Here is a 14,050-nt window from a genome sequence, read left to right as displayed (position 1 = left end):
TCCATGTAGGAAGCCGAGGCTGGCGAGCCCGACACTCGGGAGCCGCTGCGGGGGGGCCTCTTTTTGGGGAGGCGCCGACCCGGGCAGGCTTCTCCGACCCCGGGGAAGCGGCGGCCGCGTTCCTCCGGGGTGCGCCGGGGCCCGAGAGCCGCGCACGGCGCGGGCCGCGCGGGGTGGGGCAGCCGGAGCGCAGGCCCCCGAACCCCGGCGGGCGCCTCCGGGCCCCCGCGCGCGTCCCGGCCTCCGGGAGACTGGCGCATGCCACGGAGCGCCCCTCGGGCCGCCGCCGCTCCTGCCCGGGTCCCTGCTGCTGCTGTTGTCGCCTGCGCCTGCTGCCCCAACTCGGCGCCCGACTTCTTCATGGTGTGCGGAGGTCATGTTCGCTCCTTAGCCGGCAAACGACTTTTCTCCTCGCCTCCTCGCCCCGCATGTTCAGGACCAAACGATCTGCGCTCGTCCGGCGTCTCTGGAGGAGCCGTGCGCCCGGCGGCGAGGACGAGGAGGAGGGCGCGGGCGGAGGCGGAGGAGGCGGCGAGCTGCGGGGAGAGGGGGCTACGGACGGCCGGGCACATGGGGCCGGTGGCGGCGGCGCAAGCAGGGCTGGCTGCTGCCTGGGCAAGGCGGTCCGAGGTGCCAAAGGTCACCATCCCCACCCCCCAGCCGGGGGCACCGGTGCGGCCGGGGGCGCCGAGGCGGATCTGAAGGCGCTCACACACTCGGTGCTTAAGAAACTGAAGGAACGGCAGCTGGAGCTGCTGCTCCAGGCCGTGGAGTCCCGCGGCGGTACGCGCACCGCGTGCCTCTTGCTGCCGGGCCGCCTGGACTGCAGGCTGGGCCTGGGGGCGCCCGCTGGCTCGCAGCCCGCCCAGCCGCCCTCGTCCTACTCGCTCCCCCTCCTGCTGTGCAAAGTGTTCAGGTGGCCGGATCTCAGGCATTCCTCGGAAGTCAAGAGGCTGTGTTGCTGTGAATCTTACGGGAAGATCAACCCCGAGCTGGTGTGCTGCAACCCCCATCACCTTAGCCGACTCTGCGAACTAGGTAAGAAGTTGCGCGGCGCCCACCCTGCTTTCCCCCGGGCGCTCAGGGTGGGGGTGGGTGGAAGAAGGGCCCCCGTGGGCCGTGTGCGTGCAGCCACCTCTCGGGAGGGGAGTGTATAGTCCTTCCTGGGAGGAGACTTGGGGACAAAAGTAAAGAAGGGACCAGGGGAAACTGAAAGGGTTTTCCCTGGGGGTTCCCTTCCAATTTTTTATTCTTTGTTGTCCCGATGGGGCTGTAGGCATTGCTTCTGCACACTCTGCAGACATGCGGTTAAAAATGAGACCTCCTCACTTCCGGATCAGCTAGGGGGTGCAGAGAGAAGTAGGGGTCACGCCTCCCCCGCACCCGGAAAGGCGTTGAGGTGTGTGGCCGAGTTGGCTTTGGTCCAAGCCCGCCAAGGAAGGCTGGGAGAAGGGAGTTGTAAAGGCTGACAAGTCCCTGCTCCTTGAGTAAATAAGGAGAGTCACGTTGGGCGCAGTGGCCCGGATACTGCCCTGGCCGCGCAGCCATGGAGATTTCGGGGCAGAGAGGGTTAGGATGGGAGGCCAAACTGGGTATCTACCTCCTCTCAAAACTCTGCCTGCCCAGGGTTATAAAGAACGAGGAGTCAGGAGAAGTTGGGTGTTTCTTAGTTTCCTTCTAACACAAGAAAGCACAGAATTAACCATGGGGGGGGGGGGGGGTGTCTGCTCCCAACGCCTCTGGGGCGATGCTGTCCCTTATTTACTGCTCTGGGGGCCTGAGCTGAGACACTGACTTTCTCTTTATCTGCTCAGCCGCCTTCATTGCTTCCCTTTTCTCTGTGTAGCTCGTGGGAAGGGTGCACCTTGGGCGCCAGCAGATCCTCCTAAGTTCCCCAGCGCACTTGGGGCGCGTCTCTCGGTTGGGCTGGGGAAGGGGAGCCCGGTGTTCCCCGAACCGGTGCCTCCCGGAGTGGCGGGGACGGAGATGGACTGTGTCCCTGGCGGGGCGGGCCGGGGCCGGGGCCGGGGCCGGGGCCGGGGCGGGCCGGGGGGAGCAGGGTCTGAAGTTCGCGGACTGGGAGGGGGCCTTTGTCGCCCCCCGCCCTGGAAACTGTGAAGTGCGCGGACCAGCCCGGCCGCGGCGGAGCGGGTGGTTTCCAGCCAGGCCGGCCGAGCCGCGGTGGCGTCCGCAGACGTGGAGGAGCGGAGCGCCGGGGCTGGCGCCAGGCGGCCTCTTTTGTTTATCTGACAGCTAAATATCAAGGCAATCACCGCCTCGCGGCCCTGCCTCCAACCCCCACAGCTAAGACAAACAGTTGGGCTAAAAGAATGCCTCTGTTATCATAAGTTTCTATCTCTCTTTCTCATGGCTCGGCCTTTATTTTCTCTTACTTTTTTAATTCCAGAGTCTCCCCCTCCTCCTTACTCCAGATACCCGATGGATTTTCTCAAACCAACTGGTGAGTGGATGACTTTAAAAATATCCTTCCTCTCTTAAGTTAGAAACAGCCTCTAGAATGCGGATTTTGATGTCCAGGCAGCAGCTTGGGGAGGTTCTGGGTTGGCCTGGAAATGCTTATAGGTTTTTTCTGTTGGAAGTTCGCGTTTTTCTGGTTTCCTTGTGGCTGGAGTGTGTGTGTGTGTGTGTGTGTGTGTACACACATATATAACTTTAAAAAAAGTTTCCTAGATATGCTTTACAATTTGTTCCTTTTTCATGTATTTGCACACCGTGACTGAAGTTGGCTGAGCTTTAACACGTGGAATTTGATCCATGCAGAGGTGTCTTGGGAGCCAGATAGGACAGGTTGATGGGAAAATTCAGAGACTTGTGAGTGCCAGAGGAGTGGGTGGGGAGAATGGATAATTTGATGGAAGGGAAGACAGTTGACAGAGGTGCAGAGAAGACTTTTGTCTGGAATAAAAGGTTAGGAAATTTAAGAAGCAAAGGCGAAACCACCCTCGTGGGTTCCTCTGCTCCCTTCCCTGCAAGTCAGCACTGCTCCCAGATTTGCTCAGGATTCTAGCTGGGGCTAGAAAAGTGTTTTAGCATAGCTCTGCCTGTTGCTTTGTCACCGGATGGCACGGGGCCAGGGCAAAAGCTCATTTGAGACTGGCACCAGCCCTGTTGTGATTGTCTGCATTCAGCTTCTGGCTGGCAGCGCAGGGGCTCACCCCATGGAGCTAACTATGCCAAGGTGAAGAGGGGCAGCAGATCGGGACATGGGGGTGACAACTGGGGTGGCCCCTGTGTCCAAGAGGCCCTTGTTGCAGTGGAAGATTCATTGGCTGAAAAGCAGGGATTGTAACTTGGAAACTTTGTGTCCTATATACTTGATGCCTGAAAAATACAATGTTGTTTTTTTGCCAAGGTCCTGAGAGAAGTGAAGGGTTGGGCCTCCTTTCCCTCTTGGAATTCTCAAGTCCTTTGCCTCATGAGTTTTGGCTGTTGGGCTTTCCCCCCACTAATTAAAAGTTTTGCTGGGGCGTTGTCATAAATTAAATACTTTAATGAACGGTGTAACCGAAGCCCACAGCTCTCCTGGGACTCCACACCGCTCTCTCAAGTCGGGAAGGCGTTGCTGCTTGCCTGGTGCCTGTTTAATAAGTGGCCTGCAAAGCATGTGATATTTTGCTTTCGATTTACAAAACACCAGATAAATGGTCATTAATGAGCAGATAACCAGCTCTCTGTATTTATAACAAATGTTAACTGAAATTACCAAGCGCTGTTTTCTCAAAGAATAACTTGACTGGGTTTTTTTCACTCTAAGACTCAAGACTTCTTTCCTGAGATTAGTTCTTCTAGGGGCCACCTCTGTCCTGTTGTTTTTTCTTCCATACTCTTCAAATTTGGAGGTTTTCCTTAAAAGAGAGACCAATCACCTTGACCCCAGTGGTGAATGTTTCCAGAAACCTCTGGGAACCATAGAAAAAACCATAGAAGAGTTACATTCTCTTAGGTTTCCTGCAAAGATACCAGAATAAATCTGTTCACCGGATTTAAGCAGTCATTCTGCCAGGCCAGGACCTCATTTTCAGTGAGTGGAGTGATATATTTATTCATTAGCAAGTGTTGACATTAGGTAGCAAAATGTGTGTAAACAGAGAAGCCACAAAGACAGGAATGTGCCATTTCGAAGGGGGGGGGGTGGGAGAAAAGTTCTCCAGATCAGCCAATAGGAAGTGATTAACCTGCCAATCGGAAACTCAAACAGCTGGTTACTCACCCAAAATGCTTTGTTTAAAATAAAACAAAAAAAAAGAATGGAAAAAGGCATCGATGTGTAAGGGCTGTGTAAGGACGTAAGGAGCGGTGAGAGGGGAAGTCCCCCTGGAAGGGACTGTCCTCACGCGTTGAAGGGCAGCCAGGTCTGGGGCAGGAGGGGCCCCTCACTGACGAGTCTGGGGCTGGTTTTGCCGGCTGCTGTGACCAGGGCCGATGAGGTCAGATACACAGATGGGCTGCTGTCCCAGGTTTTTCTCCTCACCTTCTATGTGGGAGGAGAGTGTTTGGCTGGGGAATTTAGATCGGCCACTTACATTCTTAAGTTTCTAAGCCCTAGGTGGAATTTTTGGTCTTGGGTTACTAGGTGAGAACCAGTCATAAGGTTTTTACAATGGACAACTGTTAAAATCTTAAACCAATTGCACAACTAAGGGAATCCTTTCTGTGAAGGCTCCGGCTTGGGAAGAGGCGGTGGAAAGGGGGCTGGGCCCTGCCCTGCAGCCTTCGGAGGGACTCGGGGCTGAAAGTGAAGCTCTTTTTTGCTGTGGTTCAAGCCGCTGCACTGCGGCCTGTGTGAGGGCCTGACCTTTGCAGACCTGAGTCTGGGAAGGAGCCTTACTACAAACGGCTGAACCGAGGGACAGGGTGGCCGAGCCTTCTGGCGATCAGAAGTCAGGCAGGTCCTCCCTGCCCTCCCTGCACGAGGGATAGGAGCATGGTGTTTGAGATTAGATCTCACTTTCCCGGGGCGAGTGCTGCGGCAGGGGGTTGCTCTGTAGGCACGTCTCCTTGTGGCTCCTCGTGTTCTCCGCATCCCACAGTCTGAGAGGTTTGAAGAATGGCAGGTGGGCGGGGGTATGGCTGGGTGGGCGGGACCTGATCAGGCTGGGGACCCACTTGGCTCCTGCCCATGGGCAGATGGAGCCTCAAAGTCTAGCTGAGAAGACGGGGACCAAGCCTGCCTTTACCTCGTGACTCAGGCTACTCTTAACTTTTCCAGGCCTCTGTACGATCTAAGAGTTAGGTCAGTGGTTCATTTACTTGCTTGTTTTTTGGTTCATTCATCGATTCTGCAAGGCCTGATGAAGTGCCTGCCTAAGAGATGTGATGATTCCAATGCAGTTGGTTGTCCTTCTGTGACCAAGGTTGTGGATTGGGGCAGAGCGGGGACACTTAGGGTTTCGTGGTGGCGGTGGCCCCTCCGTCCTGGACAGTACTTAGGAAGCTCAGAACTAAGTTGACAAGACTGTGCTGGCTCATCAGGAACCATTCTCTTGATGAGGGAAGTGGGTCTCCGGCTTCCTCACCTTGTACCCTTCTCGACAGCACCATCCTCGGCCGCTCCCCAGGCTTTTGCATCTTCGAGGACTCTTGCTGCTGGGAGAGGGAATGAGTCTCCCACAGCACCCAGCATTTCCTGGGGGCTGGCAATGTCCAGGCTTCTGAGCGTGTGCCGGCCCGGGCTCTGAGGGGTGGGAAGCACAGACAGAAGCCGAGACCCTGACCGTAGAGCTCCGTCTCCGTGGAGCATTTTGTAGCTGAGCCATGGGGGTGTGGCAGCTTTGACCTTACTTTACTAGTCTGGCAGTAGCTGGAGGGCAGTCTGGTTGCTGGAGGTATCTCAGCCCAACTACCTGCAGGGAAGGGAGCACAGGCAGCCAGGACTCTGGTGGCCTGGGGACGGAGAGCTGTGGGACAGACACTGTTCTCTTGGGTATGGCCCAGCTTACTGGGTGGCCCCTTGGGCTAGTCAATGACGCCTCAGTTTACCTGGGTACGAGTCGAGCAGGTCTACTTTGCTATTTCACAGGGGTGGTAGGGAGGCCTAATTAATGTTTGTAAATCCCTCCCGAGATCAAAGGCTCTGCAGAAGGGCAGAGCACCATTTCATAAAACGCTTGTGGTTGCCAGTGTGGAGCTGCCTTACCTTTGATCTGAGACAGGCCGACACCCTGAATGTGGTCCCAGCTCTGCCCCGAGTTGCCGGGCCCTTCCTTTGAAACACCTTGCCCTGGGACTCAGCCAGCCAAAGCTGGGTGGGAGGCGTGGTCCTGCATAAGTCACCGTGTTTAATGTGGGGCTGTCTTCCTCTTGGGGGTAGGGAGCAGCCAACCTCTAGAACATAGTGAAGGCCTTCAAAGTAGTTTAGAAAGTACAGGGTATACACCGTTTAACAAGCAACTCCATTTCCTGTCTCCCCTATTGTTTTCCATTTGATTAAGTGTATCCTGTAAAACTGTATATTCCTGTTAGGAATTATACTTTATGCTGATAAAATGAGATCACACACACGCACACAGTCTTTTCTCTTTTCCCTGCCTGTGGCCCCTCCTGCTTCCCCCTCCCCTGGTTAAGAGAATTCTTGAAAAGTTGTTTTTCCAGCCTGTGAGAGAACACTGCAGCCTGTTGGAGAGGGATTAGAAGGAGGGAGCTGAGGGGAGCAGGCAGCAGAAGCCCAAGGGTGCTCTCTGGCTACCCACCGCCCCCCACTTCCCTTTACCAGGGAGTGGAAGCAGCTGCTGGGCTGCTGGTCTCTGGACGGCCCTTTTGTTTGCTTTCTCACTGGCCCAGTGGTTCCAGTGGGACAGCGATGATGCGCAGCCCAGGTACGCTGTACGCCTGCTGGCAGCCTGGGGCAGGGGACTGGGATTGGTACGCCCACCCCAGGATGCTTGCTGCAGAGCTGGGAAGCAGCGCCTTGTCTGAGCCAGCCTTGCTCTGTGGTTTTCAGTAAGTTTGGCACTGGCCAGGTGCACGATATGCTTACAGGGTCTTGTGTATTTTTGTTTCCTGGGACTCATTAGTTCTGGTTCATGGGCATTAATTTTTTGTTTTAATTGCTTGCAAGGAGGCTGTCGAGTCTGTCTGTTTCTCAGCTAGATTTGTCATTATCCTCATTAACATTTAGGTCACTGTGCCTAGTACCCGAGGGTTACAAAAATGTGAAGAGAAGCTTACAGTTTGGTTAGGACAGACAGGATCTGAAGGTAAAGGATCAGGGAAAGGCAGCAGAAGGAAATTCCAAGTGCTGGGTGCTGGGAAGATGGTATAGGAATTGAGGGCAGGGCCTTGCAGGTCCCGGGTTGTCCTGGGAAGGTTTCCAAAGATGGGGAGTTTGGTCTAGGCCTGGAAGCAGGTAGAATATTTCCCCTCTGGCTGGGAGCCTTGCCAGAATGTTCTCCGTCATGTAGCCCTGAGCTGGTGGCGGCTCTGCACAGGTGTATATGGGAGCACAGTTCACTGAGTTGTCCTGAAGAGGGATACGCTTTCCCATACTTACTATACCTCAATTAAAAAGGAAAAAAGAAGTCCCTTTAGCCCAACGCCTGTCTTGAGAAAGTCCTAAAGAACTGGGAGGTCTGCCTTTAAGACGAGGAGGGTGAGGCCCTGGTCCATGGGAATGGCAGCGAGGCCGTTGGGTCCAAGCAAGGAGGCTCTGGGAGCGATGGCAGGGAGACAGCCACTGGGGCGGAGAGTCCGCACCTGGGCCACCTGCGGCCTGGGAACTGCCTGGTTTCCTCAGTGGGGGGCTTGCAGGACAAGAGAAATTCCAGCCGGTCTGCGATCGACCCTGACTTGACTAATGATTAACGGGCCTCCCGCAGCCCGGACAGGTGACAAGGTGCTGTGGTCCATCTCAGGATGGCGGCGAGGCCTGAGCAGCCCATTCACACTGGCCTCGTGGCTGCGGGTCAGCTGTGTGGAATGTTTGGTTTCTCTTCAGTGCTGTTTAGAATGTGCTTAAAAATTAATCTTGGTTTTTTAAAAGGTATTTATTTCTGTATTTCTTTCTTTCTTTCCCCTTTTCACACCCACAGCAGACTGTCCAGATGCTGTGCCTTCCTCCGCTGAAACAGGGGGAACGAATTATCTGGCCCCCGGGGGGCTTTCAGGTAAGACGCATTCTCGGGTTTTCCTGGCAATTCCAAGACCCCCAACCCCCACGCCTCTTGAAATTACTGGAGAGAGAGGAATGGGAGTGGCTGGCCTTCCCGTCACCCCAGCCGGTCTGGAGTTGTCACTTTTCTGTGCATTAAAGTGGAGGTAATCTTGGTGACTCTGGGGCCCTTCAGCTCATCACTCTGAAGTCCCTTGCACATCAGGACACTGGCCTGCTCCATAGATGCGGAAATGGGGTCCACCTTGGGACAGATGTTGTGCTGTGTTTCGTGGTTGTTGTTAGGCAACTCCTGGCTTGAAGTGTCATTAGTTCATAGGTTTCAGCTTTTTTTTTTTTTTTTTTAAGACTTTAAATTTATTTCTTAGAGGAGAAAGAGAGGGAGAGAAACATCGACGGTTGCCTCTCACACCCTCAACTGGTGGGGTGCAACCCAGGCATGTGCCCTGACCGGGGACTGAATTCGAGACCTTTCAGTTCACAGGCCAGTGCTCCACCCACTGAGCCACACCAGCCAGGGCATAGGTTTTAGCTCTTGTTTTTGCTCTTTCCCTTTGTACAGCGGGTGCCTCGAAGAGGGTGGATCCACCTTTCAGGAACTTACGGAAGACAGATCCCAAGTGTAGGATGGGCGTTCAGTGTAGACGTCCTTGCAAGTCCTGATTCCCAAACCAGCGTAGTGCAAGTGCCATAGCAACAGGGTCAGGGCACTGCGGATGGGGGGCGCTAATAACACTGCTATGCAGGAGGGGGGCCTTTTCCTTAGAGCTCTGGGGGGCTATGGGATCGGATGAGGCACTGGGTAGCCTGAGCATCATTGACCCTAAGGGACGTGAGAAGAGAGTGATCAACCTGGAGAAACTCATTAGCAATGTAACTGAGGGCATTGCCATTTTTCCCAAGCCATCCTGTTTCCACCTGTTTTCCCTGCCCCCGTAAGCCATCACTGGATTTTCTAAGAACTGGCTAGAGCGAGAGGAAAGTAACGGGGGCAGGGGGTGTTGAGGGGTCCTTCAGCAGAGTCTGGGCATTTGTCATTTCTCGCCTTTGTTTGGGCATTGGTGTAGGAGCCATGGCAGCTCAGGTGGAAGCTGTACAACTTTCTTTGGGGGACTGTGGTGCGCCCTCTGATGTGAGGCGGCCAGTCTGTCAGGCGCGGCTCGGCTCAGGCTCAGGCCGCCTGGCCAGTCCCTCCCAGGCTCTCCTCTCCAGGAACTGAGCTTGCTGAGAATGTCTTTAGGGAGACTGTGTTTGTTTTTATTTCTGTGCAGTATATACTCTGAGTGTTATCTGAGACAGAGGCTATTGTTTACTCAAAGCTCCTAATGAGAACTGAGCAGGAAAAAGAGGGACCCAGAGAGGGAAGGGGGCTTGGGGGGGGGGGCGCAGGGATGGGAGTGGTCCGTTGCAACGAGGAGGGAGGGACACGTGGGCGCTGCGTCTTCTCTGCTTTCTAAGGCTGAGAGAGTTCCTGAAAGAAAGGAGGTGAGGAGAAGAAGGGGTCTGGCCAAAATAACACTCAGCTTGTTAGCTGCTTTTATTTTTCAAACCCTGAATTTGCAGGGAGGTGCCCCAGCCCCTCTGAACCACATGAAATAAGCAAGGGAAGTGGTAGCTTTTGAAAGGGGGCTTTTCGGAAGGTTTGTCTTGCTGATAACATCTTGTCTGTCTCCTCTGCTCTGGAGGAAGTGACGCCAGACTGAGCCACCAGACCGGGTGCCTCCCTATGCGCCCTGAGAGCTGAGCAGTGTGACCCACTACGCAGCCCCTTCTGAGATGGGTGGGCTTTATGTTCCAACAGCTTTTCCAGTTCTATAAAGAAACTGGGGGTAAACCAGTTATTTTAATCCTCCCCACACCCCCCCCAAAGTAATTGCAACCATTTAGATTAATGGGGAGCTGCTAGGAAAGGCGTGCTTGCTTCTAAAGGGATCCCGTGGTTTAACAAAACTGCAAAAAGAGAAAAGGGGGGGAGACCTCCACATGAAAGAGCATTTGTTTTGAATTTTAGCTCTTGATTTACTAATTCCCAAGGCTTCAAAGTTTGAGCTCTTTCTTCTTTCCGTTTGGAGTTGGAGCAGTTTATTAATAATGTGCCGTGGGGGGAAATTGAAGAAACTGTGTCTTGGGTCGGTGCCATTGGTTTGGGGGTGTCTGGAGGGGAGGCAGTGGGCACGGAGAAAACCCAGGGTGACACCCTTTGCAGGGAGAATGCCCTCCAAAAGATGATTGTAGTGGCCCAGGGCCAGGGCCGAGGGTTTTGTAAATGGAGACAGCCCAAACCTCCTCCTCAAGGAGTTGATCTTTCCATGGTTGGAGGGGGGGGGGTGGCCTGGGTGTGTCTGCCTTGCAGAGGATGAGGCCATTGGGGGCTGCTGCGGCTGAATGGGGCAGGGCCTGGCAGGGGGGCCCTGCTGGGTAGGGAAAAGGGTTAGCAGAGGCCTGAGGGTGGGAGCCTCCTTTGGGGATGGAGGGCAAGTGAGCACCAAGGTGGGGAACAGTGAAAGTGCCCGCAAGGATTTGCCCCCTCCTTCCCCTCCTCCGCCTTGAAATAACCTCTCTGAGTGTCTCTTTCACAGGCCCTGTGTGCTGTTTTCCTTCCTGTCCTGCCCTGGCTGAGAGCAGCCTTAATGAATGGGGCTCAGTTTAGGGTGGGAGGCAGGTCGGCAGCGGGAGCCAGGGCTTGATTCTCTTGGCACGGGAAGAAGGGAAAGAAAAAACAGCCGAATGTGAAAATGTGGGGCCTTGGTGGTGGGGGTGGGGGTGTCCTCAAAGGCATGCCCCCTCCTGAAAAGCCAGGAGGGGGGGGAGGTGACTGCAAGGCTGGCCCTTCCCTTTCCTGCGAGGAAGGGGAGAGGAAGGGGAGTGGGTGGCGGGAGCCCTGGGAGCCGGCCCGCTGGCTGCAGGTTGGAATTCCAGCCTTGCAGCGCGGGCCGGCCGGTGACAGGCCGGGCCTTCGGGACCCGGGGAGCGTATCCCGCCCCTGCAAGTTTCCCCAGTCTGGCTGTGACTCGGTTCCAGGAGGCTGTACTTTCATTTCTGACAGCTGGCTCTCCGAGACAGATGGATTGCTCCGTGCATGGTTGTGTGTGGGGGGTGTGTGTGCATTTCAACTGTACAGATAGACGGCCCTGTGCACAGACACACGAGCAGACAGACGCCCCCGGGCAGGCTCTGGGATAGGCCCGGGCCCCTCTCACACGGGGTTGGGGGACCTCAGCACAGCCTCTCCGTGAGGATAGGCACCTAGGGAGTGCTGGCGGATTGGTTCTGAACTGTGACTTGTCCGCCTGAGCCTGGTGCCTTTTGAAAGGCACGCGACTCCAGACTCCAGAAGGGGCCCTTGCTGCTGGAATGTGTCCTGGCCTCGGAAGGCCCTCCTCGGAGAGGCCTGACAGAGACTGGAAGCTTCGAGGTTCGGCTTACTGGTGGAAATGGAAAGGATTTGCTGCCAGAGCTTTCAGCGTGTCCCTGGTAATTAAACGCATGTGTTAGAAGCTGTCATCTTTGCAGCCTCCCCCTGGAGTTTCAGGGAGGGGGCTTTCAGTTAGCTTGCCTGCTGTCCTGGTTTGGGGGGGGCGCGAAAGAAAGACAGCTCCCTTGTAAGTTCTAGGTTCTTCACGTATCCTCCAGCCTCCTCCTTTATATATTAATGGCTGAAGCTGGCTATACGGACCTCCCTGCTCAGGGCAGGGAGTAGAGGCCAGCAACCGCTTGTAGTTACTTAAACTTTAAAAGAGGTGCCACCTTGGGTTTCAAGGAGGGAGGTGGGAAGCAATGGAGACATAAGTACTTGGGTGTCTCGAGAGAGCCCTGTCTCTTGGCTGTGCAAAGTCATGCTTGTTGGAGGAATACAGTCCCAGCATCCCCAGGGAGGCCAGCCAATCCCTTGCTTGGTCTTAAGGGCCTTGGGGAGTTAAGTCGGAGAGATGGGAGCAGCCGCCTCAGGAATGGCTCCGGCCTCCTGAGCGCCGCTGCCACCCGTCTATGGTAGTCTCAGAAGAGAGTCTTCCAAAAAATACCTGCGTACCCTGAAAATGTGGTCCTGGCTCAGTCCATGGTCAACTTGGGCTCAAACCAAGTCGCTTAGGAAAGATCGCTCCTTCCTGTTTTTTAAGGAAAGTTATTCCGCTGCATGTGAACAATTATTTATTGCCTGGCTTGGGATGGCGATGGCAAACTGGGAGCCTGGACCTGGGCCCCTGTTGCTGTGCTTTTGGTGTCTCCTCCTGCCTGGGAGCACGTAGCCTGGGCTTTCACTGAGCTCTCTAATGCCTTTGGAGTGCGGCTGTTGTGCTCATCCAGGAGGCCGAGAGCGTAGGCCTTGGGGGCGAGTCAGATGGACGAGCCCTGTGACCCTCACTCCCCTACTCCCTAGACCATGGTGACAAGTGACCGTCTAGATCTCTGGGCACCCAGTCCATATCTCGCTAAGTGACAGCAGGATGATTCAGGTCTGGCCAGCTCACCTGGTGCACAGCCACTTCCAGGGAAGACCAGTCCTGCGCAGCGGCTGGGCTGTTTGCTGCCCTGTTTGCTGCCCCGTCTGCAGGGCTCCGGGCCATGCACTCATCTCTGCCACAGGGCTCACGGATAAAACCCCTCTTGTCCTGGAAAGAATGAGGCGGTCAGGCAGGCGTTCAGTGCAGGGTGACAGCACTTAAAGTCGGGGGCAGATTTGGGCTGCTCTGTTTGCAGGGCCAGCTGGGGCTGCTGCCTCGGGAATCCTGTCACTGAGGCAGAACGGGGCGACCCGTTGTCAGCGGAAGTGGCGGGGGGTCAGGTGGGTGCTTGGTTCTGGTGTAGCTTTGGCTACGGCCTAGCACACTAACCCTCCCCGGCCTTGGGCCTTTTCTTAGCAGAGCCCGGCTGTAGCTGGGTTGTACTTCAAGACCTGTGGACCTCTGAGACAAGCTCTGAGCCAGTGGGGCAGTGAAAAGGGAGGAAATGCCAAAGGATTCAAGATCAAGTTGGGCTTCCTATGTGTCTCTTTGTTGTTGCTGTTACTGTGCCGTAATGTTGCTTCTGCAGTGCTGTGCTTGCCAGGCTGCTAATTGTTCGCTTCAGCCTGGACCTAGAAGCTGGAGCAGCACTTGGAAGCAGGCTCCTAACCTGCTGGGAGAAACAAGGCCCCGTAGGGGCACTGACTGCAGACTTGCCTTCGTGTTAGAGCCCCTGGGATATCCTGAATCGCAGTCTTTGGTGGGGTCCTGGCATCGGGAGCCCTTGAGGCTCCCCAGGCGATTGGGGTGTACAGCAGGTTGGGGAACCCCCGGGGGTAAGGGGGGTAAAGGGGCCTGCGTCCCTGCTGGGAGTTTCTTTGTTGGCTTCTCTTGGTTGCTGTGCTGGTTTTCTGTGTTTCTGTATAGCAACATCTCCTTACCCGCGGCTCCAGTTGCCCACAGGCAGCCACGGTCCGGACGTATTCAATAGAAAATGTCAGAAATAGACAATGTATAAGTTTTAAATTGCACGCCCTTCTGAATAGCATGATGAAATCTCTCGGTGCCCTGCTCTGTCACGGCCTCTGTCCAGGGTCCCCACGCTGTAGAGGCCACGTAGCAGCCCTCTCGGTCAGCAATCAGATCAACCGTCGTGGCGTGGCCGTCCTTGTTTCTGGTCACCCTTGCTGTGCGTCCTCATGGCCCCAAAGTGCAATGGCAGTGATACTGCCGGTTCAGATGTGCCCCCGGGAAGCCGTCCTGTGCTGCTTTTAGGTGAAAAGGTGAAAGTTCTCGACTTACGAGGCATTTTGTTTTCTCATATCATAAGAAGAAGGGTGAGTACAGTGCAGGACCGTTTGAGAGACCACATTCACAGAACTTTTATTTCAGTTAATCTCTTACTGTGCCTAGTTAATAAATTAAACTTTGTTGTGGGTATGCTGTGTAGGAGGAAACATAGCATGTATAGCGCCGGGTG

General features: G+C 55.2%; 1 protein-coding gene across 2 annotated transcripts in view; it reads left to right on the top strand.

Moving 5' to 3' along the window:
- Window positions 1-268: 268 nt before the first annotated feature.
- SMAD7 (SMAD family member 7) overlaps window positions 269-14,050 on the top strand; it is a 29,361-nt gene continuing 15,579 nt past the window's right edge. The window contains exons 1-3 of one of the 2 annotated variants that reach the window (XM_054583618.1): window positions 269-1,038; window positions 2,408-2,461; window positions 8,052-8,123. In XM_054583618.1, coding sequence (XP_054439593.1) covers window positions 429-1,038; window positions 2,408-2,461; window positions 8,052-8,123 — 736 coding nt within the window. In that variant the 5' untranslated portion in view covers window positions 269-428. Of the gene's footprint in view, window positions 1,039-2,407; window positions 2,462-8,048; window positions 8,124-14,050 lie in introns of both variants that reach the window. The other variant, XM_054583617.1, reaches the window with a different exon arrangement.

Source organism: Pteronotus mesoamericanus, unplaced genomic scaffold (genome assembly GCF_021234165.1).
Source record: "Pteronotus mesoamericanus isolate MK-2021 breed Mesoamerican mustached bat unplaced genomic scaffold, CSHL_Meso_final contig_74, whole genome shotgun sequence".
NCBI lineage: Eukaryota > Metazoa > Chordata > Mammalia > Chiroptera > Mormoopidae > Pteronotus > Pteronotus mesoamericanus.
Note: the sequence above shows the minus strand (reverse complement) of the source record. Positions and strands in the feature narration are given on the sequence as shown.